Source organism: Penicillium psychrofluorescens (assembly GCF_964197705.1).
Source record: "Penicillium psychrofluorescens genome assembly, chromosome: 2".
Taxonomy (NCBI): domain Eukaryota; kingdom Fungi; phylum Ascomycota; class Eurotiomycetes; order Eurotiales; family Aspergillaceae; genus Penicillium; species Penicillium psychrofluorescens.
This window is the reverse complement of record NC_133440.1, coordinates 3,559,168-3,583,941: the sequence shown is the minus strand read 5'-3', so window position 1 is coordinate 3,583,941 and position 24,774 is coordinate 3,559,168. Positions and strand designations below refer to the sequence as shown.

The 24,774-nt window shown below is 51.8% G+C and overlaps 10 protein-coding genes across 10 annotated transcripts; 3 read left to right on the top strand and 7 right to left on the bottom strand.

The window, feature by feature from the left end:
* Positions 1-336: 336 nt before the first annotated feature.
* On the top strand, positions 337-2,354 carry PFLUO_LOCUS3526 (uncharacterized protein; the record flags this gene model as incomplete). Its single annotated transcript, XM_073780783.1, has 7 exons — positions 337-463; positions 514-769; positions 845-1,111; positions 1,147-1,435; positions 1,517-1,872; positions 1,928-2,058; positions 2,134-2,354. 7 exons carry the CDS (start codon positions 337-339, stop codon positions 2,352-2,354), a joined length of 1,647 nt encoding a protein of 548 aa, XP_073637603.1.
* Positions 2,355-3,229: 875 nt separating this feature from the next.
* On the bottom strand, positions 3,230-4,750 carry PFLUO_LOCUS3525 (uncharacterized protein; the record flags this gene model as incomplete). The annotated part of the gene is made up of 1 exon (XM_073780782.1): positions 3,230-4,750. One exon carries the CDS (start codon positions 4,748-4,750, stop codon positions 3,230-3,232), a length of 1,521 nt encoding a protein of 506 aa, XP_073637602.1.
* A 1,093-nt stretch (positions 4,751-5,843) lies between these two features.
* Positions 5,844-6,648, bottom strand: PFLUO_LOCUS3524 (uncharacterized protein; the record flags this gene model as incomplete). The annotated part of the gene is made up of 2 exons (XM_073780781.1): positions 5,844-6,093; positions 6,149-6,648. 2 exons carry the CDS (start codon positions 6,646-6,648, stop codon positions 5,844-5,846), a joined length of 750 nt encoding a protein of 249 aa, XP_073637601.1.
* Positions 6,649-8,137: 1,489 nt separating this feature from the next.
* PFLUO_LOCUS3523 (uncharacterized protein) lies at positions 8,138-8,585 on the bottom strand (the record flags this gene model as incomplete). The annotated part of the gene is made up of 2 exons (XM_073780780.1): positions 8,138-8,369; positions 8,431-8,585. 2 exons carry the CDS (start codon positions 8,583-8,585, stop codon positions 8,138-8,140), a joined length of 387 nt encoding a protein of 128 aa, XP_073637600.1.
* A 3,155-nt stretch (positions 8,586-11,740) lies between these two features.
* PFLUO_LOCUS3522 (uncharacterized protein) lies at positions 11,741-13,869 on the bottom strand (the record flags this gene model as incomplete). Its single annotated transcript, XM_073780779.1, has 6 exons — positions 11,741-11,871; positions 11,923-12,465; positions 12,510-12,756; positions 12,806-12,936; positions 12,982-13,208; positions 13,262-13,869. The coding sequence occupies 6 exons, from the start codon at positions 13,867-13,869 to the stop codon at positions 11,741-11,743; spliced, it is 1,887 nt and encodes a 628-aa protein (XP_073637599.1).
* A 978-nt stretch (positions 13,870-14,847) lies between these two features.
* On the bottom strand, positions 14,848-15,720 carry PFLUO_LOCUS3521 (uncharacterized protein; the record flags this gene model as incomplete). Its single annotated transcript, XM_073780776.1, has 2 exons — positions 14,848-15,259; positions 15,314-15,720. 2 exons carry the CDS (start codon positions 15,718-15,720, stop codon positions 14,848-14,850), a joined length of 819 nt encoding a protein of 272 aa, XP_073637598.1.
* Positions 15,721-17,708: 1,988 nt separating this feature from the next.
* PFLUO_LOCUS3520 (uncharacterized protein) lies at positions 17,709-19,503 on the top strand (the record flags this gene model as incomplete). The annotated part of the gene is made up of 6 exons (XM_073780775.1): positions 17,709-17,922; positions 17,980-18,113; positions 18,178-18,528; positions 18,579-18,635; positions 18,684-18,859; positions 18,912-19,503. 6 exons carry the CDS (start codon positions 17,709-17,711, stop codon positions 19,501-19,503), a joined length of 1,524 nt encoding a protein of 507 aa, XP_073637597.1.
* A 412-nt stretch (positions 19,504-19,915) lies between these two features.
* Positions 19,916-21,090, bottom strand: PFLUO_LOCUS3519 (uncharacterized protein; the record flags this gene model as incomplete). The annotated part of the gene is made up of 3 exons (XM_073780774.1): positions 19,916-20,401; positions 20,451-20,975; positions 21,034-21,090. 3 exons carry the CDS (start codon positions 21,088-21,090, stop codon positions 19,916-19,918), a joined length of 1,068 nt encoding a protein of 355 aa, XP_073637596.1.
* Positions 21,091-21,326: 236 nt separating this feature from the next.
* On the top strand, positions 21,327-22,460 carry PFLUO_LOCUS3518 (uncharacterized protein; the record flags this gene model as incomplete). The annotated part of the gene is made up of 1 exon (XM_073780773.1): positions 21,327-22,460. One exon carries the CDS (start codon positions 21,327-21,329, stop codon positions 22,458-22,460), a length of 1,134 nt encoding a protein of 377 aa, XP_073637595.1.
* A 153-nt stretch (positions 22,461-22,613) lies between these two features.
* On the bottom strand, positions 22,614-24,441 carry PFLUO_LOCUS3517 (Apoptosis-inducing factor 1; the record flags this gene model as incomplete). The annotated part of the gene is made up of 3 exons (XM_073780772.1): positions 22,614-23,883; positions 23,940-24,132; positions 24,219-24,441. 3 exons carry the CDS (start codon positions 24,439-24,441, stop codon positions 22,614-22,616), a joined length of 1,686 nt encoding a protein of 561 aa, XP_073637594.1.
* Positions 24,442-24,774: the final 333 nt, after the last annotated feature.

The window sequence follows — 24,774 nt, the reverse complement described above, 5'->3', positions numbered from 1 at the left end:
CTCTCAATGACCCTGCTCCTAAGCGCCACGAAACCTTGTGGCTTTACAAATAATCATCTCCGTATATTTAACCCACTTTTATGACCATCAAGTAAACGATGCAATCATGTTCAGCACCAATCCTGCTCGCTTCGGTTACTCCCCGATATTCTCTCCACGTTTTCCCCGCACGAGAAGGCTTGGAGGTGGATCTCACGAACGCTTAGCCGGAAGTAGGCCGATTTTCATGCTCTCAGCGTGGGGGTATTTAGAGTGAGGAAGCCCCGAAATCAGGCCCCTTTTCATTAGGTTGCCTATTGAGATCATTAGCTCAATTCTCGCGGCCCTCTATCTACCATGACTGTTGCAACGGAGAAGAATAAAAAGCCCTACTTCGGGCTCACGGGAGGATGGCTCACCTTCTGGGTTACGGTGGCTTGTGCCACCGACATGTCTTTGTTTGGTTATGACCAGGGAGTCTTCAGTAAGCCAACTCTGTCGGTGACAGCACCGGACCCAATTGACATATCGCAGGTGGCGTGGTAATCTCGCAAAACTTCCTCGAAGTCCACGATCTCGTCGGACCTACAAAGACGAAGGCCCTCTCCACGGTGACAGCCATTTATGACGTAGGATGTTTCATTGGTGCTATCGTCGCATTCACTATTGGCGAACGACTAGGACGAAAAAAGGCAATTATGCTGGGAACTACGATTATGGCTGTAGGCACCATCCTCCAGGCCAGCTCGTTCAGTCTAGCGCAGATGTTTGTTGGACGGGTTATTCTCGGGTAAGTCAAGCTACTTGACAACGGTCCTTTTCTAGCCTACGAACTTAACAACATTTCCTTCTAACCTATAAATAGAATTGGGAATGGAATCAATACGGCCACTGCTCCAATTTGGCAGACTGAGACATCACAGTTGAAATGGCGTGGTAAACTCGTCATCCTCGAGATGCAGATGAATATCGCTGGCTTTTGCCTCGTCAACTGGATCAACTATGGGTTCTCCTATGTTGGTGGTCCCGTTGCTTGGCGATTCCCGCTCGCCTTCCAATTTATCTTTCTCTTTGTTCTATGGTTTACAACACCCTGGCTCCCGGAGTCTCCTAGGCAAGTTCTTCATAACATGTTTGGGTGCTACGACAGAATCTAACTCTATGCAGATGGCTTCTAGCCCATGAGAGAGAAGAAGAAGCTATGGAGGTACTCAGCTGTCTCGAAGCCAAGCCGGTCGACGACCCTTTCATTATTGCGCAGCGCGACGAAATTGACTATAGTGTCCGTTATGAGCGTGAGAATGCCGTGCGATGGCGCGATCTCTGGAAGTTACGGAAGCAGGAGAATGATACCAAGACTCTCCGAAGACTGCTTCTTGGCGCCGGCAGCCAATTCATGCAACAGTTCGGCGGTATTAACATTATGTCATACTACCTGCCTACTGTGCTTATAAATGTGAGTTATGGTTATCTTTTGGAGCTACTTACTTTGTGGCGTGGGTCCTCAAACGGGCGAGTATATACTAATGGGGTATAGTCTGTCGGTCTTCCAGAGGAAATTGCTCGATTACTCGCAGCTTGCAATGCTGTTTCCTACTTCTTTTTTGCCGGGCTTGCAGTTCTCCTAGTCGAACGAATGGGCCGCCGAGGCTTGATGATTCTCTCGACAGCCAGCCAGTTTGTCTGCTTCCTAGTCATCACTATCCTACTTCGATTCTCTGAGATAGGAGGAGCTGCAGGCCAAAGATATGCTTCAGCATCTGTTGCATTCTTTTTCCTTTACTACGGAGCATTTGGAATTGGTATGCTTGGAGTGCCGTGGCTGTATCCGACTGAGATCAATTCCTTGCCAATGAGAACCAAGGGTGCCGCCCTTGCAACGGCTACAGATTGGTTTGTCTTTTCTTTTCTTTTCTATTATGGGGCTCTTCTAATTACTTATATGTAGGATCACTAATTTTGCCATTGTGGAGGTCACGCCTATTGGAATCCAGAGTATTGGATGGAAATTTTGGATTGTTTGGACTGTGACAAATGCGGCCTTCCTTCCAATCCTCTATTTCTTCTACCCAGAGACAGGTACGTTACAGGATCCATAAAAACAGAGACCTTACACCACAGTGCTGGCCATATATGCTGACAAGCATTTTGCAGCCAATCGAAGTCTTGAAGACATGGACGCCTACTACAGAACAAATCCGCCTTTGTTTGTGACCACAGACCCGGATGCCATCTCTCGAAAGCGCCCGCAGAAATATATCGAGCGTGAAGACCAAACTATTGAGAGAAGTGCTGCAAATAAAGGGCTGAAACTGAGATCTTCTGGGAAAGTAACCCATGTCGAACAGATTGGTGAGGAGGAAACAAAGAACTGAGTTCTTCGCTTCTGGGCTGTTATGATTTGACCTGCACGCCCAAATGTCGGGTGGTTTATGTAGAGAGTATATAGGCCAGTTTAGATTGTTGTTGGATGCGATATAGGAGGAACACAGTGACCATACATGAATTATACGCTGCAATGTTTGTGCTTTTTGCGCTGTTGGATAAAGACTAGAAGATATCATAGAGGTAGGATTACACGTCCTGCTTCACTTCAAGCCGATCGCCATTTCTATTCGAATAATCCCAGTATGAGGCCATCCTCATTTCTCATATACACCAGTTTTCTTCCTGCATTAGGCCCTTTCTCTAATACCTGTGGCTCTACCATTTGCTCCGACCGTGGATCCTCTGCTTCGAATGCTCGAATAATTTGAACGAGACTCTCAGCTGTGAGACAAAGATGCCAACTTCCAATGTCCCAGCTCGAGTATTCCAGCTTGTTCGAATGGACCAATCGGAGATTTTGACGACTGCCGACCACCACAGCCCACATTTTCCCGTTCAGCATTGGAGCTAATGATTGGAGCTGAAGAGATGAGTTCCGAAAGTACTTTCGGCTGTTACTCGGTTTTTGCTCGGCTTGTTCTACAGAGAGAATCGGGCTGTGGGAAGAGCAGATTCTTAGGAAGCAGGGCCCTCACCGTATACTTGGTATTTATATCATGTGCATTTTGAGTAACAATATCAAATCGAATTAGGGAATCGTAAGTATCTATCATAGTCTATATGATGTGCATCTATCTCTATGTTATGCTTTTCTGATGAAATCATTCCCCCACGACGCATGCAGAGGAAATATCAAAAATATAAACAACGCTCACAAAAACATCACCAAGCCAACACCGCAACACCTAGCCGTCCGTGGCGATCAGTCCACATACTTGGGCATCGTCTGCATGACGCCATCCCGAGCAATATCCTCCATCGCCGAGGTCATCTCCTTGATGAACCGCTCGTCGCCACGCAAATCATCACCAAACAGGCTCTTGATGCTCAGCAGCTCGGCCGGGTTCGAACCTCCCGCACGAGCCTTGGCCTGGAGCACCTCGCGCATGGGATCATCGACCTCGAACGGCTTGCCGCTGTCGTCGACTCCATTCACGTAGTGGAACCAGGCGGCCGCGACGAAGCACAGACGGCGGAATGGGCCAGTCACCCAGATCGCCTCGGCGATCGAGGGCATAATGAACTGAGGGATCTTGCCAGAGGCGTTGAGGCAGAGGCGTGGCAGCTGGTCCATGATGGTTGGGTTGGAGAAGCGCTCGATGAGGGTGTGGCAATATTGGTCAATATCGACGCCCGGGATCTCCGGCAGGAGGGGCTTCACGTCCTGCTGCATCATTTGCCACACGAACTTGCGGAAGACTGGGTTCTCCATGGCCTCGTGGACGTATTTGAAGCCGGCCAGCTGGCCGGGGTAGCCGAGCGCCGAGTGGCTGCCGTTCAGCAGGCGCAGCTTGTGCTTCTCGAACTGCTCGACGTCGTGCACATTCCTGACCACCTGTACACCGACCTTCTCGAATGGTGGGCGGCCGTCGGCGAACTGGTCCTCGATGACCCACTGCATGAAGGGCTCCGTGACGACGGGCCATGAGTCCTCGATGCCAATGGTGTCTGCGAGGGCCGTTTTGTCGTTGGCCGAAGTCTGCGGTGTGATGCGGTCAACCATGGCGTTGGGGAACGCGCCTTGCTCGGCAATCCACTCGGCGATCTCGGGGTTACGCAGGCGCGCAAAGGATACGAGCATGTGGCGTGCGATGGATCCGTTCTTCTGCATGTTGTCGCACGACATGACCGTGAAGGGCTTGAGGCCCTGCTGGTGGCGGCGGGCCAGGGCGGCGTAGAGAAAACCGAAGGTGGTGCGGGGGGCCTTCTCGTTAGCCGGGTCGAGGTCGAACAGAATATCCGGGTGTTGATTTTGCAGCTCGTGCGTGTTCTCGTTATAGTAGTAGCCGCTCTCGGTGATGGTGAGCGAGACAATGTGTGTATCTGGGTGCGCCATCTTGGCGATGACGGCCTCGCGGTCATCCGGGGCAAAGAGGTAGGAGTTGATGCTGCCCACGACGTGAGCAAAGCTACCCTTGGCCGACCGCTCAATGACGGTGTAGAGGTGGTCCTGCGATCCCAGGGCATCGCGCATGGCAGCGTCGAAGGGCTGCAAACCAACACCGCAAATAGCATAGTCGGTCACCCCATGCTTTTGCATTAATTGATCAACGTAGACAGCCAGATGAGCTCGGTGGAAGCCGCCCACACCGACGTGGACGATGCCCTCCTTGACAGCGCCACCGCGCTGGTAGGTGGGGAGCTTCTTTACGGAGGCATCACCGGTCGCCTCAATGAGCGACAGGTTTTCGTTGTTCAGCTTAAGGGGTGGTCGTGGTGCCATTATGAATGTGATGAGAGTAATTGAATGAATTGAAAGAATGAAACTAAAAAAAAATAGGACCAGGTCCAAAGGCGATTCAAATACCCCGATTTTCCCGCCACATCGAAGAATGAATTAGATAAGCTTAAGATTTTTTTTATGGGGCTCGGCTTGTTATCGGTCACCTGGTCGATCAGCAGACCTTCCCGGGCGTTGAGCCTGCCGCATCTGGCGGTCTAGCCCCTGAAAGACTACGGGAGTAGATAAAGGTTCCCTGCTGAGAAGCTGAAAGCAGAGTGGCTGGATTCATTGTGAGACCTGGTCAACGACAACGCTCTTCTCTGTCCATGAGGAGGGGCAGTGATGGAGGGGGGGAGGGAACAATCCTCTTGGAAACAAGTTGCGTGGATCAAGGTGGATCGTCGCTCCACAGTGACGCTGATGCTCCAGAGTCTGTTGCCCTGGCAAGTGGATCGCGAGGGAGAGAAGGAAGGAGGGGCGCGAAGAGGCAGAATGGGGGCGTAGAATATTACCGCATCCGGATTAGTGGCGAGAGCTCCCGCGCACTTGATTTGTGATCGCCAACACACGGATTGAGCCCGATTCAATTGGACGACGGTCGCATTGGATTATTTTATGATGGATTAATTCATGGACTCATGGACTATGGACCTAAATCCGCTTCGTGCAGATCCCGTGCCCGATACTTAGCCGCCCAGCCCAGTTCATCTTCAATATCCTCCAACAGCCGGACGGCCGCTTTTCTCTCCTCGGGGTCGCTAAAACAACACCCGGCTGCGAAACGGACATGGTTAACTCCGAAGGCGGCCGAGTCGGGGGATATGAATACACACCGTAATAGATCGGCTGAACCGAATTGACACGACAGCTCCCGTCGGGCTTACTTTGAGCAATTCCACAGATCTGTCTTGCATGGTAGAGGAGTTTGGTCTGTACATGGATCAGTATGTACCACAAGTGGAGGGAAGTGCCCTAACTTCGATTCTGCGAAACGCGAGTACGCAGCTGCAGTCCTGCGAAGGGCTGGTGGTCAAGAGAAGGATCTGGGCCAGGTGAAACATCTGCCAGGACGAGGCTGTCGAACAGTATTCGATTAGCGAAGTTTAATGAACTGGGTATAGGAGACATTACCGCAAACGCTTCTAGCAAACCAAATTGTTCGGAAGACTTGACCGTCCTCCTCAAACTCAGAAACAGAATCCATATAGCCCTTGCCCTTGACGGAGATGCTCCAATGATCAAGCAGTCGACACAGCTTACGCCACTCATGATTCCTTTCTGCCAGGGAGTTTCCTTCTGAGCAGGCCATGAAATTCACCACCTTGGCAAGAATCGTGAGAATTCTACAGATACATCCATTCGCATCAGCAGAAGATCGAAAAAAAGGAAAGTACTCACTGATTATTCACCAAATCCTCACTGCCTTCCTGTCCAATATGATCCAGGTCCACTGCCCAAAGATCAGGATCGAGTCTCAGCGTGGACCTATTGATAAGCGCGCAAACTACTTCCTGTCGCGCGATCGACCAAAACCCCGCCTGTGCAATCCCCCCGGACGAGCCATTCACGCGATGCACTCTCCCAAAAGAGAAAACTCCATCCAAATGCCGCTGCCAGTCCGAAGTCGGCGCATCCAGCATTTCATAACAGGAGCAGATCACCGTCGCAGCAAACCCGTAATCCGCAAACGGCTGATCCAGATTGCCCAGCCGGTTAATCAGAAGTGAGATGGCGGTATTATAATTCTTTCGCGCAATTTGCATGCCGTCCTGGAGGTTTCCGATGAGGTATTGTTGCTTTGCAGCACATGCAATGCTCGCTGCTTTGAGGAGGGGGTCTTTCACCGCGAGGCGGCAGACTTTCTTTGCGAATGTTTCAGAGAGATCAGAGAGGTCCATCCATGTTCCTACTTCCGTGCTGAATTTGCGGAGCAGGTCTGCTTCCACCTTGGAGGTTAGCAGTCCCGGAGGGGCGAGCTCGTCTGAGGCTGCTAGCACGCCCACGTCGATGGGCGAGGCTATGGTAGTCGGGGTCCATTGCTCGGACGAGTGCTCGGATAAACAGTGCGAAGCACTGGAAACTGTAATGCTGGGCTCTAAATGGTGGTGTCTCATCGAGAGAAGGACGTGAGCTCCTTCGTTCGCGGTCTCGGTGACAGGCCCGGCCGAAGTGGGCGTAGCTGTGGATGATAACCCATATTCGGGGGGAAATTCCTGAGGAGACACGCGGCTGGTAATGTCTGGTGCATCATCAGGGGTGACAGAGTATTTGTCTGATAGAGAAGCCAGCCTATTATGCGGGGATGCGGGGCGTTCTTGATTGCTCGAGTGTGCAAAGCCGCGATCTCTCAAATGGTCTTGTGGTGAGACGACGTCCGTCGAAATCTTATTGGCATCATCCCTGGAACCCCTGTTGGTCTGCTCGGAAAGGCCATTCTGATATTCAGCAATTATGTCATTCGTCTCATCCACGAATTCGTCTATAAATAGTAAGCGGCGACCCTCTATGTTTCAAGTATCAGGCTCTATACAATGCGGTTCAATGGCCACCCAGATATGGTCGGGCTGAAAGACACGGGGCTCTCCATTCCTGGAACCATGGCTAACAGATGGATTCCGCCATTGTTTGAAAGAAACTAGATCACTGGAAATGCATTGGACGCGAGACTTCTCGCAGTTATTGCACCGGGGCCGACGCTCATCACACTTCACCTTGCGTGAGCGACACGTCAGGCTGGGAAAGTGTTAGCTCGTCAGTCAGCTCGTCAGTATAATCCAGATGTCGCTTACCACCCTAGTGTCGTTAGTCAGTTCATACCAAGGCATGTGAAAGACGCCGAGTTGCTTACCGGTCCATGTACGCATCTTCCGTTCTGCTAGCCTAATAGAAGCAACATAAAATGGGCTCGGTGAAATAAGCAGATACGCAGGCTATCCTGTGCGGAGATACATATTGCGAATCGGCAATCATGGCGAGGGCGCTTTGGTAACCGACTCATAGCCGGAGTGGGGGACCCCCTGTCTTAAGGTTACCCAAGCGAGGATAGGGCATCCCGCTAAGCCATTTACCACATCGGCCATTACATACACCAATTCGGAAGAGGACGTGCGCTCGGATGAACTTTAAAATAAATTCAAAATTACTACCATGTTCTCGTGTCCAAATACTTTCTTCCATCATTGTGGTTCTTTATATATGTCCATCATCTGACACGGTTTGGCTCCCACCATATAAATACTAGCATCTGAATGAACAGAACAGAAGACGAAAGGCAAATTCAATCCGAACTGATAGTAGGTACCAACATCAAAGACTCAAGATATATGCATATCACTCTTCCCCTTACACAAACAAACGTCTCTCTTCCCGGCATTTCCCAACTGTCACCTAGAACCAAAGCCCATCATTCGGCTTCAACCCCTGCTTCCTGCAATGCTCATAATACAAATGCGCATAACTAAAGATATCCATCGTGTTCTTCAAGGTGTCATCATCGTTGAAGAACTCCAGACTGCCGGATATGGTGAACACAACCTCTGCGCCCTTACCCATGTGCAGCGTATGGATGGTACCGGGGTTTTCGACGACGTAGTCGCCTGGTTTGGCGACCCAGTCGTATCTATCAAAACCACGGTAAATAAGTATTTAAAGGTAGGTAGTTGAGTAGGGAGAAAACATACTCCTTATAATTCCACTCTCCACTGACTGTAACAGCCGTCACAGTCCCGCGATGCCGATGTTTACCGAGCCAAGTATCCTCCGAGCTGCGGAGCACGACGACAAATGCACCTGAGCGTGTTTCAAAGCGCAGGGGCTTGAGTTCCAGATTGTCCATCCATGGGTGCCAGCAGGTGTCTTTTTCGCCGTTGATGTACACGTCTGGAGAGCTGTATTTGTCTGCGAGGGACAGTTCGGCTTTTTCGAGAGGGCTTAGTTTTGATTCTTCCGTGCTGCTGCTTTTGCTTTTGTCTGTGGGTGTGTCTTGATTGGAGATTGTTGTGGTCGTCGTTGTTGAGGGGGCCATGATTGGAAGTATGTGTTGAGGAGGGCTTAACTAGTACTGTGATAGTGTATTGATTGTGATTCGGAGAAGAAGGGAAGATTGAGAGATGGACTGGGGTTATATATATCTTTCCATTTGGTCTACTAAGCGGGGGAGGCTTGTTACACTCATGAGGAGAGGGATGTACAGGCAAATTCTCGGCATGATTTCCTTGTTTACAGCGGGGGTTATTACATGGCGTTGAATATCCGAGCTAAGTTTTTGTTGCACATGATCATAGTAGATTGGGTTTGTAATTTAGAACTAGACTATTCTTTCTTTCCCCTCCAAGATAGGTTACAAGAAAAGGAAGGATAGAAATTAATGTGGCTAAGTCCATATGAAGTCAAGCAGCCGAACATGCCCCTACTTCCAGGGCATCATCAGCATTCTTGCCTTTATTATTGTACGTAGCTTAAATTGCTATAGTACCTATTGCAGCCGGGCCGGCGCCCAGCGCCCACGTGACAAGGTGGGCCTTACAGACACGGCACCGTAATGATTGGAGGGCAGGATTCCTGTAGTCTAGAGTTCTACCACGTACAACACACTCATTTATTCGATCACAATAAGCCATTCGATTGCTTCATTGTTCTATTCGGTCGCAGCATTCGGTCCAGTGGTCGCCGAAATCCCCTAGTTCTCCCGTCGGTCTGTCAGTTCACTGTGGAGTCGTATTTTGACCCAGCCCTTGCCAAACTTCATCTACCTTGTACTGCATCTCTCCTGCTGGAGCTCAGTTGTGATGCAACGTTTATCACGTCTTTTTAGAGTGCCCTTTTTCCGGCGGCCCCCAGAGCCAGCCCGAGAGTTTTCACCCGGCCCCCTTCTCTCCTCAATCGACAAGCTGGAGGAGGAAAAACTGACATGGTACTCTCAAGACAACTTCTTTCCCGTTAAAATCGGCGATGTCTTTCATTCAAAGTATCAAGTGGTTGGAAAACTAGGCTATGGTGGGTATTCAACAGTATGGCTTTGCAGAGATCTACAGTACGTCCCTGCTCCCTACTTCATTGAGAATCGTACGGAATAGTGAGAACTAATTGGTACAAGGGAACATATTTACGTCACATTGAAACTATACGAACGCGATTCCGCTCATGCAGAACGAGAAATTCAGGTCTACAATCACCTCAAAAGCCTCAAATCAAGACACACAGGTGCCACTCTCGTGCGTACCGTATTGGATAAGTTCCAACTCAGCTCAATCAGTGGCTCCCACTTTCATCAGTGTCTCATTCACCCGCCCTTGAGCATGAGCCTGTTTGAGCTTCGAAATCGGGCCCCCAAAAAAGTTTTCCCAGAGTACCTACTTAAACCCACTTTGATCCATATTCTCCTTGCCTTGGATTTCTTGCATAGCGAGGCCAACGTGATCCATACTGGTTTGGCGCCATCGATTCTTTTCGACATATTCTACGCTAATGTATAACAGACATACAAGAAAAGAACATCATGCTTAATGTTGAAGATGAATCAATTCTCGTCGATTTTGAGGAGGCTGAGATATCCAACCCAATCCCACACAAAGTGGTCGGGGATCGGGCAATCTATTGTTCTCGAAAGCTGGGAATACCGAAGAAACATGGCCGTCCCATACTGTCAGACTTCGGCGAGGCTCGCTTTAGGTCAGATTCAGGTACATATTGCGATGATGTACAGCCATTCATGTATAGGGCTCCGGAGGTGCTACTTCGCATGCCCTGGGATGAAAAGATTGACATTTGGAATCTTGCAGTAGTGGTATGTTCACTCAATGCTCTGGATCTATCTGTCCTTCTTTTATTCATAACTCCGTACGCAGGCCTGGGACCTATTCGAGCAAGGTCATCTTTTTTATGCCCAAGATTCAAATAAACAAGACTCAGAGAGCCATCACCTTGCTGAAATGATTGCATGCCTGGGGCCACCGCCGCACGAGATGCTTGAGAAAAGTGAACATGCGAAAAGATTTTTCGATAACAGCGGTAAAGTCCCCACTTTGTCTTGTCTTCTTTGTTTCGATTTGTGTTTCTAATCAGTAGAAAACAGGAAAATGGAAGGGCCTCACTAAAGTTCCTTTTACGTCTTTGGAGGACCGTGAAAGCAACTTACAAGGAGAAGAGCAAGAAAATTTCCTCCATTTCATGCGCAAAATGCTTCGGTGGCGACCAGAAGAACGAGCTTCGGCGAAAGAGTTGCTATCAGATCCTTGGTTGAGGTCCCCATAGTTTGAAATGGCTCTCGGGCGACCAGCTCGTAAAGTGGACATGCATATGCTATAATTGAAAATACAAGATTTTCAATATGTAAGGCGGACAACTGACTGCATACATTGCTCTTTATGTTTACTGGGCTACGAAGGCGTGCACGGATAACTAACGTTAACTATTATATATACCTTAATAATATTAGTATAAAAGGTACTCAAGTCCCAATCCAGAACTCTCGTTTATAGGTTTTATCTTGCATAGCTTCAGACCTACATAGTTTCTACTTTGACCTAAAACAACAGATTGTAAAGAGTAGAGTCAAATTCTCTTATTTAAACCCGCCATTCGTCTGTCTGTCTACAAGGCACAGCCACACAGACAACAAGACAAGCATCCGGAGCCCAAGAGCGCAATCTTTGGTGTAATCAGCAACGATCATATGGTAAACACACATCCATCGATTGGGACATATTTCAAGGGCAAGGAAGGGAAAGGTTAAAGCAAACAGGATGAGTATAACAAGCAGATCACTGAACACAGCACATAATGGAAAAATGCCTCGATCGAGAGATAGACAAAAGAGGAGAAAGAAGAGTAATATAGATAATATCGAACATTCTGGCTAAAGAAAAGAGAAGAAAAGAGAGAGGGATGAAGAAAGAAGGAAATAAAAAACCCGACCCTCTGCTTTCTCCGAATGAAGCATGAGAGAACCCAAGCACCAGGTATCAGATGCCAGTATCAGCGCCGAACGAATCAAAGCAAAAAGTCATTCCGAACATTGATGAACGCCCCAGCGCCGCCGTCTTCGCTGATTTCATTGACGAGAACCTCCGTTTGCTGGTAGAGGCGCTCTAGCGCTGCTGCTGAGGATTTGCCCAGACTCACTACATCAAAAATCAGTACCGAATCCAAGAAAAAAAAAAAGGTTGACATACCGAGTATAGCCGAGTTCAACTCCTCAGCAACAGCGACCCTCCCGGCCGGATCGAGATAATGCCCATGCACCGAGCGCTTCGGATCCGCGTATGCAACCAGCGAGAAAATATCATCTAGCATCTTCTTGTCGCCGCCGTTCTCGTCAGACGGGTAGTCCATGTGCAGTTGCTGGCCGTATTGCACTGCCTCGGTGAGGAGCTCGTTGAACTGTGTTGCTGTCTCGGGTTCTTGCTCTTCTGTATCCATCCCGTCTGCAGCATCCCAGCCGTCGCTGGCATCGTCGAGTTCCATTTCCTGGTCGAAGACGGCGTGTTCGTCGGATATATCGTGGCCGGTGGCTGCGCGGTGTCGTTTCGAGGATGACGCGGCTACTGCGGCCGTGGCGGCGGCGAGCTCGTTGGAGCGGCGCATCATCTCGAGGAATTTACGACAGCGGAGTTTGAAGTGGATGTGTGGGTAGTCTTCGAGGACGTTGGCGTAGTACGCCTTGGTGTGTTTGAGGGCTTTGTCGATGTCGCCGTCTAGGATGGCGGAGCGGATTTCTGGAGAGTCAGAACATACCCAGAATGATCGGGGGATTGCTTACTATTGCGGTTGATGGCTTCCCTATCCTCCTCTACCTCATATTTTTTCAAGGGTTCGTCCCGTCCATTATGCAGAGCTGCCGTTTCGGTAGCCACCTCTTCAGCGAACGCGCGAGATGTCTCCACGTAGCCATCATGAGCCAGAAACTGAGCGACCAGCTCCTGTAGTAATGCAGATTCATCGAGTGGCGGCTGGAGACTCGCTGTGCTGGTAGCGCTGATCTCCGAGTGAATGGAAGCTTTCTCTTGCTATTTACGGTCAGTTTTGACTTTGTCAATTTTCGGGAGAGTGACACACCCTGACCAAGCCGTCGATATCAAAAACGAACGGCTCCTGTCCAAAGTTCGCCCTCAGATGTACTGGCGGCTGCTTTTTCATTCCCACCGACGGAAAAAGCTTGACGTTGCGCAGCTCGTGAAACACGTTCCCTGAAAGAGTTAATGAGATCCAGTATTCCATCCATCAGTACATACCAAGAAAAACGCCGTTCTTCGTGAAGAAGGCAGACCCCGTGGAAAAATTCACACCACATCCTACCGTGTCCCCGACCCCAAAGGTCGGCCCATACGGCCTTCCTTGGCCTTGGCTCTCGCCGAAGAATGACTTGCCATCATCACCGTGGTATGCCCAGGATTCCTGCTCCCAGCCGGGGAGTCTCTCGACCGATGCCTTGGTGCTTGAGAACCCAATCCCGATCATCCTGCGATATTGTGTCAATATATCGTCAACATAGGGCAAACGCCGTTCACATACCCCTCCTTCGGTTTAGATTCGATCTTAACCTCAAAATAATATATCCCACATTGTGGCGGCATGGGATGATCAGCTCGCAACGCTGCCGCTTCATGATCATGTTTGTTCACAGGACCGGTGTATCGCACATCGAGTCCATTATTCGAAATCTCCAGACCGGGGTACTTGTCTGAGCTGCTCCACTGCGTCGGCAGGGGCATGGTCTGATCCGTCGTGGCTGCGGGTTCCTTCTCGATGATCTCATAGGCCATGCCCCGATGGGACGGGACCATGCGAGGCAAATGAACATGGCTAGACGAGGCGGAGAGGGGAGGATTCGAGGAGGTCGAGGCAGTCTCGCGCTGAAGGGCAGCGAGCTTGGCGCGATGGGCGGCGTCGAGGCGAGACATGTAACGGGAGTTGCGGAGGTAGGACGGGGTGAAGAATGAGGGATTGTCGGTGGCCATGCTACCGAGGCCGTGGGAGAAGTCTGTTTGTCGCAGGTAGCTGGCATATTTGCGGGAGTATGCCGGTAGGGAATCCGGGGATGCCGTTGGTCGCCAGGCTGTGTTCAGGTGCATGTCCGTGTCGACGCCGGACCAGGGCCGGGCGAAACGACCGTCGGGCATTGGGAAGGGCGGTGGGTAGGAGGAAACCGGGTTCGAGGCGGCGGCGGAGGAGGAGGCGTTGAGGAGATGAGCGAGAGAGCCAGAGGTTGGAGGGGAGAGGGCTGTGCCTGAGACGACGGAGGCGTAGGAGGAGCGACGTTGGGTGGAGGAGATGCTGGGGCCCGGGTATGAGGTGGTTGAAGCTCCTCCTCGAGCTCCACCAGCTGGGGGGGAGGAGCGTCCATGGTGCCAGTCCGGGTCACCGCCCGCCAGATCGATACCGAGAGGCTGACTCACTGGCTGTTTAAGAAGTGAGGCGAGGTGAGAGCGGTGGTGGTGGTGGTGTTGGATTGGAGGGGTTGTTGCGTTGAGGTTGCGTGACGAGCGGGTCGGTCACCCGCTGCTTTCGGCCAGCAACAAAGCAAGAAAGAAGCAGCACGGCGGATTCCGGGGACAGCAGTCAGTGGGTTGTCACGATTAAAATCAATCTTATTATTTCAGGTGTAGGTAACTAAGGTGGTCGCTTCTGGTTCGCAGGCGGTGTGCCCTACTGGCCACTGTCTGACCGGGTGTTATAGTTCACAGAAGAATGAAGTGGCTGTGGACTAGTTACTTATACTATGTAAGTCCGTCAGACGAAGACCAACCCAGCCGGGACTGCCGATGTTGCGGGGAAGGGCGTCACGAGGCCCCCTCCCTTTCTAGTACAGAGTAGTATACATAGTAGCATACAGAGTAGTAGAGATGAAGTCAAGTAGTACGAGTATAGATGAAAGATAGAATAATGAGAGTGGAAAAAAGAATGAGCAATGCAGTTCCCGACATAGCTATGATACACAAATACAAAGCGACATTTCATCTCGACCAGGAGGTGTGTGCCATGATAATCCCTCCTTGCACCCACCCAGAACACATAAACGCCGACCCCAAAATCATCATGAGTACCCAAAAGAAAAAAAATAGTATACAGCAGCAAATCATCGCAGAAACCCAATCACGTCACGCCGCCATGGCAATGGCCGGCGACGAAGCCTCAACGGGGTTTGACGGAGCGGGCGTGACATCCCCGGAATGGCTCTTTTCACTCGGCACCGCACTGCTACCATTCATCTCCTGGCCCGGTACGGCGAGCGTGGGCTTAGTGTCGCTGTCGCCCGACTCCAGCGCGGCCACCTGGCCCTCCGGGTCTTCAGAAAGCTTGGAGGACTTGTAGCTGCGCCACGACGGCAGTTGCCAGAGGATGCCCGTAAAGCTGCGCAGCTGCAAGGGCTTGCGCTCCCAGCGACGACATGGCGCACCAGTGCGGTCCAGCGAGCGCAGATGGGCATTGATCGCGCCGGTGTTGGCCTTGGGGCCCAGTCGTGACGGAGCACCCGCCCGGCCAGAGCCAGAAGGCTCGCCTCCTTCCTCCCTGTGACGAGCGTTAGCATGATATCATTGTGTTTTCTATTTCAGACAAGCTTACAGTCGAGGCTTCTTCTTCGGGCCCGGCCGCCCTCTTGACCGCGCGCTCGGCTCGGTCTGCCCGTTCGTGCGTTTGTTGCCCGGCTTGGGACCCGGAACGCCCTTCCGGCGAGGCGTGTCGCCCTCTGCATTCGCCCCCGTGGCCGGTGTTGAGGTCGCATCGGCGTCAGAGCCATTGTCGGCAGAGGAAGGGCGGGCGGCAGGGAGGTCGGCCGCTGAGGATGAGGCCGGCGAGGAGCCCTTGATGTCCGGGGTGTTGTTTTCACTCTTAGGGTTGAGGAGGGCGCGAAGGGAATCGGGTGTGATCTTGAGCACCACGACCAGCTTGCCCTTGGGGGAATTCTTCGACCCGGCGCCCCGGCCCGACCGACCGTTAGTGGTTGACGCGGTGGTGCCGGCGGCAGGCATGATGGAGTATGGACTTTTTTTGGTGTAGGTGAATCGAACAGAAAGAAAGGGGGTGGAGGGAGAGACGAAGGGGGTGGTGTTGCTTCGAGGCAATGGGATCCCGTCCGGGTGTGGTGATGTGTGTCTTTTCCGCCCGAATTTGTTTTTCAGCTCTGGGGGTTCTCAGACCGCGTTGTCGAGAAAAATCAAGGAGGAATCTGGTGAGGCGAGGAGCATAGTGTGGATGGACGGGTGATGGATGAGATGGGGGGGAGGATGAAGATGGAAGGGGGAGAAGGGAAGGGGGAAGCGGAAAAAAGGGAGGCGGCAGGGAAAGGGATCGAGGGAGTGGATTTCATTATGGTCTCGTCTATTATTCTGGGAGTGAGGAAGAGGTGGAAGTGTCTGGCGGCGATGAGCAAGTGGTCGTGTTTGGTTACCGGTATTATATACCAGCATTTCCCGGTCTGCGGGCGAGCCCAAGCGTTGGGTGACCGTACTATTACAGCACGGGCCCCTTTGCTCTCCCAGAAGTACTGGACATGCTTGTACATCCAATATACGACTCCTGTCGCATCCTCGAGGGGCGCTTTTACTGCTCATCCCTGCTGACCTTTCGTGGGGGTTACTGTCCAGCATTGGTCGAGGGCGAGCGCACATTCCGGACACTCAACACACTAACTATGGATAGCCCTAACTAACACACGGAGACGGATGATGGATCGACCACTTCAACACACCCGCTGCCTCCCGAAAATATGAATGGCGATCCACACTCGGCAGGCACGGACAGTCCGATCGGGTGACGCGGTGACTGGACTATCTGTGTCTGACTCGTGTCTCACGCGCACACTGAATGGACTGCTCACTCTGATCATGGATCCCCCCAAGGCTGATTGATGATTGCCACCGGACAGCATTTGCGCGACTAGTAAATTAAGTGATCTAACGGAAAAAGAAAATTAGTCATGTCCCGCGAATTAGGGAATGATTATTCCATGCCGCATCATCGAGTGCGATACATCTGAAATTAAAAAGGAAATTCTCTCTATCTATACACGGCGTAACTCTATGCGACGATGGAAAGACCCATGGTTATGCGTGGTCTTTAAATCTGAAAGCGTGGCCTTTCCACACTGCGAATCGCTTCTCTGAGAGAGTCGAAATCGACCATCAACTGTTTGTCTTAGGTCTTGCCTCTTTCGATGCAGCGGTCCAATTGGGTCGACCCTCATCAGGATGACCCGCCTCCAAATGTAAGGCTCTCACAACTCACAGGTTACTTAATTAGGACAAGTCGCCAGGGAATTGTCCAAAACGAGGCACCAGCCAGCGATGAGGGCCTGACATTTAGAGCCGGGTATGGATCTCACTGGCTACTTAATTAGGACAATTTGTCAAGAAATTATCCAGAACAAGGCCCCTCAGCCTTGGCAAACCTGCGTGGGTCGAGGGTTGAGCAAAGGGTAAGCAGGGGCCCGCTTTCTTTGTAGATGTTTTTGTCGAGATCTAGCGGACATGGAACTTGTGTCTCAAGCAAGATTGTGGACTTACATTATTATAGTGTCACTGAGGTGGCTAAAGGCGCTCAAAAAGATTTACTCTGTACTCATATCATGCCGGTTTACCGTGTTGGTAGAATGGTGTCCATGATTTATTCGTAATCAATAAGATATGGCCCGTTCGGCCTAGGGGCCAAATCGTGAATTCGTCAAGGATTGAAGCTTTGAATTATGCCCTTAGGAGTAATTACGATGTCGCATCGTTTCACCTAACCTAAGGTCATACGCGCTAGTTCGGGGGGCCTGAATAACGTGGCCGGTGGAATATACTTCGACCTTCTTGTAGCCCACTATCGTTCAGATAACCTCCTAGCTAGTCACATGGAGTAGTTATGTATAAAGCCACACCTGCGGGGCCATCAGTGGTGAAGTTATAAAGCTGCGGCTGCCCATTTCAACTTTTTGGTCAGTCAACCTTTTCAAAGAGCAAAGAATTGCACCTTCATCATGCTTGATAAGTGTATCGCGCTCGCACCCTACATTGTGCTACTCTACTCGATATTCATTATCACCTTTGTGATTTATCGATGCTTTTTCCACCCACTTGCACATATTCCTGGACCATTCCTGGCCAGGATAACGCACTTGTATGAGTGGTACTATGACCTATACCTCAAGGGTCAATATACCTGGCATCTGAAAGAGCTACATCAGAAATATGGTTAGTCTCAATTTCGCCTACCCTCTCCCGTGGACCTTTAAGTAATTTTTCGTAAAGGCCCTGTTGTTCGAATCAGCCCGGAAGAGGTTCATATTCATGACGCCGACTACTTTAGTTCCGTATACAATAACACCAATGGCCGGATGGACAAGCCTACCAAAGTGGCACAGGCCTTTGGCCCTTTCGCAGCGGTATGTATAACGTTCAATGTTGTTATCTCAGAAAGCCGCGGGCTAAGGTTATGATATCAAATAGGTCGTTGCAACTCAGTACCACGATTTGCATAAAATCCGGCGCAATGCAATGGGTCGTTACTTTTCTACCACGTCTGTCAACGAGCTAACACCGACAATGCTACGACCAGTCCGAATTTTGTGCGACCGACTTGGTGAACTAAGCAAGACGAAACAGACAATTGATATGCAATACTTCTTCGCCGCGGTTACACTCGATATCATGAACGGCTACTGTTTCTCTTACGAGCCCCAGAATGTCCTCAAACCTGATTTCGGTAAACGGGAAAAGGATGATATTGATCTTTATCTAGAGGTTAGCCTGTGGACTTACCATATGCCTTGGATAATGCGCTTGATATTCTCCCTGCCGGTAGGTACTTCAATTTCTTCTCCCGCAATTCGCTTGCTTACGCTCTATAGGATGCAGTCAACAAACTTAAATCGCCAGCTATGGCTAACATTTTGAATTTTCGAGGGGTTAGTTCCCTATAACCAAAAGTCAAAACAAAGACTAACGAGATATAGGTTCTCTTTCAACAAATTGAAGCCATTCGAAATGGACAAGACGAATCACATAAATCTACGAAACACCGGACGATATTCCACGATCTCCTAAGTAGCAAGTTGCCGCCGAAGGAGTTGGGGACGAATCGTCTCCGGGACGAAGCATTCACCTTGGTCTTAGCGGGCTCGGATTCCACGTATGTTTTCTCCCCTTGCCTGGACATCTTCCCATATTGATCATTATTACAGAGCAAATGCTATCCGGGGATTAGCTTATCATATCGCTGCAAACCCACCCATACGCCAGAGACTATATGAAGAGTTAAAGACGGTCATTCCTAACCCCTCCCTAGAAGTATTCCCTTCGATTGCGGAACTGGAACAATTACCGTACTTCTCAGCGGTAATCAAAGAAGGTCTTCGCGTTTGTTCGCCTATTCCCCACCGTCTCGGTCGAACTTTCCCAGAAAAGGACCTGATCTGCCACGGCCATGTCATTCCCGCAGGGGCACATGTTAGCATGACGGCCAATTTGACCCACGAAGACGAGAAAATCTTTTCGGACCCATATGTTTTCCGGCCGGAACGATGGTTAGAGGAAGGCCCTCGACTCGAGCCGTACCTACTGCCGTTCAGTGCAGGTATACGAGGTTGTTTGGGAATGAATTTGGCTCGAGCGGAGCTGTTCCTCATCTTGGCGGCCGTGTTCCGAAAGTTTACCTTTGACGTGTCTGAGGTGAGCCGGGCAAGAGACATTGATCTGACACGCGATTTCATTATAGGAGCTCCATCTGCAGATTCCCCAGGCATTCTGGTCAAGGTCGAGAAAGTGACGGCTTAGTGGGAAACGAGTTTGTGGCGTGGCTTAAATGCTTGAAGCTTGGTGAGATCTTTTTGTTAATATTGAGTCGTTTATGATTGAGACCAGAAAGGATGAAGTATCACTATGTTTGTCTCGTAGACTCTCGCGTAACTAATCGAGCTACTATTTACTAAGTGCTATTGCTATTCTAGAGAACGGCACACGTAGCCGACCAAGCTCTGTCCTCAAGTCGTTTTATAGACCTTCGAAGGTGCTAAAAGCATAGAATAGAATCACGGTTAGAACACGCACGAATAGCCTAAGCAGCAACGGGACGCTTAACCCAAACAGAAACGCTAAACTGTTTCAAAGTAATTCGTCGTCACCCGAGTTTACATTGTAAAGCCTCCATCATCTATATATACACAACTCTCTCCCATCCATTGATCAATCAGTCTGCTTTTTCAGACTTCCACCGCTCCGTCACCTGCACGACCGCCCGCTGCACCTCCGGGCTGGATCGCACGCCAGCCAGGACCAGCCCCTCCTTCATGCCGCGGCGCAGCGTCGACACGATCTCGCGATCGCCGCGGAACGGCACCAGGCCCAGCTGCAGGGTGCGAGTGGCCTCCATATCTGCCGTGCGCGACAGGGCCACCACCTGGCCCAGCCGCTGCATGGTCTGCTGGGACAGCTTGTCGCCGGTGCCGGTAGCTGGGTCAATACTCGGTCCAATCTGGGAGATGAAAATGTGCATGGTGATCGCGGCGCGACGGGCTAGGGTTAGGATCTGGAAGGGAAGTAGGTATCGTGTTGCGCCGGGGATCCAGGACCGTAGTGCGGCGGGGAGGTAGGCTCCTGGCATGAACACGGCTTGCGGGTGGGTGATGATGAATAGCTCGAGCGTGAGCATCGCGGCCAAGGTGTAGAAGCGCCACTGCAGAGTGGTTAGGCCATGGCATATTGATCCGAGGGGAAAGACTTACATAGCGCCCCCGGTTCGACCACCAGAACCAGTTCATCGCGAACATAACGAGCATACCACCGAAGTACTGCGGGAGAATCGAGCGAGTGATCGACGTCATGATGTAGTCCCGCATAGTCTTCTGGGGCCCCCAATTCTGCATATCAGGCCCGAACCGGTCATACGCGAAGCGCTTGACGGGGTCCACGAGGGTCTCCTGCGCGCCCCGCAGGAAGATGAAATACGCATCGGAATCACTGGCGAATCCTGCTTTGTCCGGGTGGTGCTGCGCAGCGAGTTTTCGAAACCGCGACTTGATGGTGCGTTCCTCGGCAAAGGGCGACACCTCTAGCACTTCGTAGAAGTCCCCATCGCGCTGGACTTGGCGGAACGTCTCGAGCAGTGTGTACAGGAGATAGCCGACGATCACGACGATGTAGATCCGGCGGCGATGGCGCTGGTAGCGGGGAGATTGTGGCGGCGGTCGTGGCTGGCCGGCGCGAATGGTGAGGCCATAGTAGAGACTCTGGAGGAAGGACGTGGCATACTGGCGGGTGGGTTTGTTAGACACGAAGATTGGTCCAATGGCTGATGATACAACTCACGCCGGGAAGAACTCCCCAGCCGATGAACGGCAGGATAGCCGACAGGGTGGAGGGCATAGTGGACGATTAATGTGAAGCGCCTTGCATTGATTCCACCCTGTCCTGACCGAGTCCAAAGAGTCGATAAGCGGCCCCCATTTACTATTGTTTGTCAACACCGTCATTGCACTCCGCCCGGGACACCGCTTTCTACTTTGGGATATACAGAAAAAAAAAAGTTCTCGGCTCCATCAACCACCCGATTATTGCACGAGTTATCCCATACCTGCTCAGTCGAGCGCAATTGCGTCCCCATGGCCGTCGACGCAATGGAAATCGACAGCCACCCCCTCGTCCACAGAGACGCCGAGCGCAAACGCAAACACAAGAACAAAGACAAGGACTCATCACCGACCAAAAAGCGCAAGCAAACGGATGCACCGCGAGAAAAGAGCAAAAAGACCAAAGACCCCGAGTCGGGAGAATCCGAGTCTCCCTTCGCGCTCACCACCGCCACCCTCTACCTACCTCTCGCACCCGTCTCCATTTCGCCGACGCATGCGCTCGCCTCGCTCCTGGCCGAGCATCTCTCCCCACTGCTGCTGACCTACTACCCTCCGCTGAAGGGGATCATTCTGGCCTACTCGAATTCCTCTATCTCCAGCAAGCCGCCCAATTCTGCAGCCAGATCCTCCGCAGACCCGAACCCTCAACCACTCACTCTCGCCACGACAGCTGACGAGTACGGCGTGCTGTATGTGTACCTAACGGCCACGTTCCTGGTGTTTCGTCCCAAGCGCGGACAGACCCTGGAAGGGTGGGTGAATGTGCAGTCAGAGGGATTCATGGGCGCAGTTGTGCTCAACTTGTTCTCTGTCGGCATTGAGCGCAAGCGCCTCCCCACGAACTGGAAGTGGGTGCCGCCGGGCGAAGAGGGCGGCAGCAAGACAATAAGGTCCGCAGAAGCTACAGATGATGAATCCTCTGATAATGAGGGTGGTTTCGATTCCGCCAAAGAGCAGTTTCAGCCTGCTACACTGGCCGCGGAGGAGATTCCGCTCGATGGCGAGGACGAGGACGATGAGTCGGCGACGGGCTACTTCCAGTCTGTTTCGGGCCATCGTGTGCACGGCTCTGTGAAGTTCCGCGTGGTGGATATCGATGTTATCCCCGGATCAGATCGGGATCGCGGGTTCATGAGTATCGAGGGGTCGATGCTGTCCGCCGAGGAAGAGGAGACACTGGTGGAGGCTGAGCGGCAGGGCCATGCGATGCCGTTGTCGTTTATCTCTTCGTCGACGAGGGCGAGCAGCGCGATTCCTATCTCCAATGTGCCGCCCGCGTCGGCTGTACAGGATGTCTCCGTGGTGGAGATCGATGCCGACCAAGACAAGAAGAAGAAAAGCAAGTCCAAGTCGAAGAAGAAGGACAAGGAGAAGGCGAACTAGAGCCCGCATATATACTGTCATCGTTATTTTTTTTACAGGGCGTTCCGGTGCTTTTCAAAGGATGGGCCATGTGTACATGCTTGCTACTGAAAACTCGAATTTAATAGTTAACAGAAAACAGTTCATTCATATATATCATGACTACTTCTTCTTTCACATCCTGATTCCCTCCGGCACACCAACCTGGAGCACATCAACCCCATCCACAATCTCCTTCTTCGAAGGCATGTTCCCACGCCGCATCAGCTCGGCCGACTTGGCCATCACCGGGTCCACGCCCATCGTAGCCACCGCAACAATGGTGTCTCCTTTACTGTAGTACGCCACGAACTTGCCATTCTCGGGCTCCCCACGGAGCAGGACGTCGTCATACCCATGGACAGTGTTTCCGCAGTAGCGCAGCTGGGCCCCAAGGGCGGACCAGAAAATGGGGATGAAAGCCTTGGCTGGTAGGGAAGAGAGCGAGCTGCGACGAGAATGGACGATCGCCCGCGCGACACCGCGGCCGGAGTTCTGCGCCACGTTCCAGTGCTCGATGCGCGTGGGGGAGCCGCCGTTGGCTACATCGGCGCCTGGGCCGCGGTAGGGGAAGGTTGCGATATCACCGATTGCAAAGACAGAGTTGTCCAAACCAGGCACGGCGAAGTGCGTGTCTGTGGCGATGGAGCCATCCTTCTCCAGCGAGATAGAGGCATTGTCGCGCAGGAAATCCGTGGCGGGCCGAACACCCACACCCAGAACGACCAGGTCGGCAGGCAGAACGGTTCCATCCTTGAGATGCACTGCGCCGACACTCTGCGCATTCGAGGCAGAGGCCTCGGCCTTGGCCACACCCGCCGACAGCTTGAAGACGATCCCGTTCTTCTCCAGATTCTTCTGGAAAACCCGCCCGACCTCGGCACCCATCACTCGCTCCATGGGCGCGCTCTCCATCCCAACAATCGTGACGGAGTGGTCCTTGGACAGGGCATTACCGACCTCCATCCCAATAAACGAGCTCCCAACAACAACAACATTCTTCTTCCCCGAGCCGGCCGCGCCAAGAATGGCCTGCACATCGGCGACCCCGCGCAGCGTGAAGATATTGCCCAGCTCGCCGGCCTTGAAGCCCGGCAGAGGGAGGAGACGCGGCTCGCCGCCCGTCGCAAGAACCAGTTTCGTGTATGGGATGTCTTTCCCGGAGCGCGTGGACACGGACTTCTTCTCGAAATCCACGGCCGTCACCTCGTCCGAGATTGTCTCGATCGCTGCCTCGTCGTACCACTCTTTTGGCCGCCATTCGATCTTGGATGCGTCTGCGATCAGGGCTTTGGAGAGCTTGGTCCGGTCGATGATGAGGTTCGGCTCGCGAGAGATCATGGTGATGTGGCCTGGGTACTTTAGTTCGCGCAGGGTCTGCACGACCCCCAGGGTGCCGCTTCCACTGGTTGGGTGTTAGAATAGGTAATGAGGTGGTGTAGAAACAAGGCCCAAACATACCCGCCGACAATAACGACTCGCTCCTCCGGCTGCGAAACACTGCACTTGATGACCGGGTTCCGCTGCCCAGCCTTGATATCGGCCTCAGTACCGCGGATATACACGGCGCCGTTCTTCTCAAACACATCGAACTTGTTCAGCGCGTTCGGCGCGGGGGCGTCTTCCACGTCTCCGGTGCTGATCTTGAAGCAGGCTGATTCATATTAATTAGCTTTCTCGTACTCCCTGCTTATTATTTTCGCTACAATGACAGGAGGAGAGACAAGGGAAGAGACAAACCTCCATGCCAAGGACAAGTGATCCTTCCATCGGGGGCCACAACACCCAGCTTCATGGGCGCGCCGTAATGCGTACAGTGAGCACCGAGGGCATGCACCTGGCCGTCATGCTTCAGAACGAGAACTTTTCCCTCCGGGACACCCTCGACCTCGCACTCGATTTTCTCCATGGGAGCAATGTCCGCGAAGGAGGTGATATCCTTCAATTTGTATTCTTGAGCCATGTTGGATGATGTAGTATTTGTATTTGATTTTGTCGTTAATGTGCGAATGAGTTTATTAAGATGGAGGAAGGGCGAGGAAGAAATAGAGGGAGAAGGTGCAGCAGAGAGGATTGGTAATAAGCTGCGTGAGGGGTTAAACGCAGTACCTAAAGGCAGGGAAGAATGACGGGCACAGCAGGGGCAAGCACAGCTGGGATTCTGGCGGCAGTGGTTACACCGGCCGGGTTTGGGGATTGATGAACGGGATTGGATGGAGAGATGCCGTGGGCGGGGATGGATTCTAGGTAGAGAGACCGGTGCTCTTCTCATGGTCAATTAGAGGGAGAGAAGAAG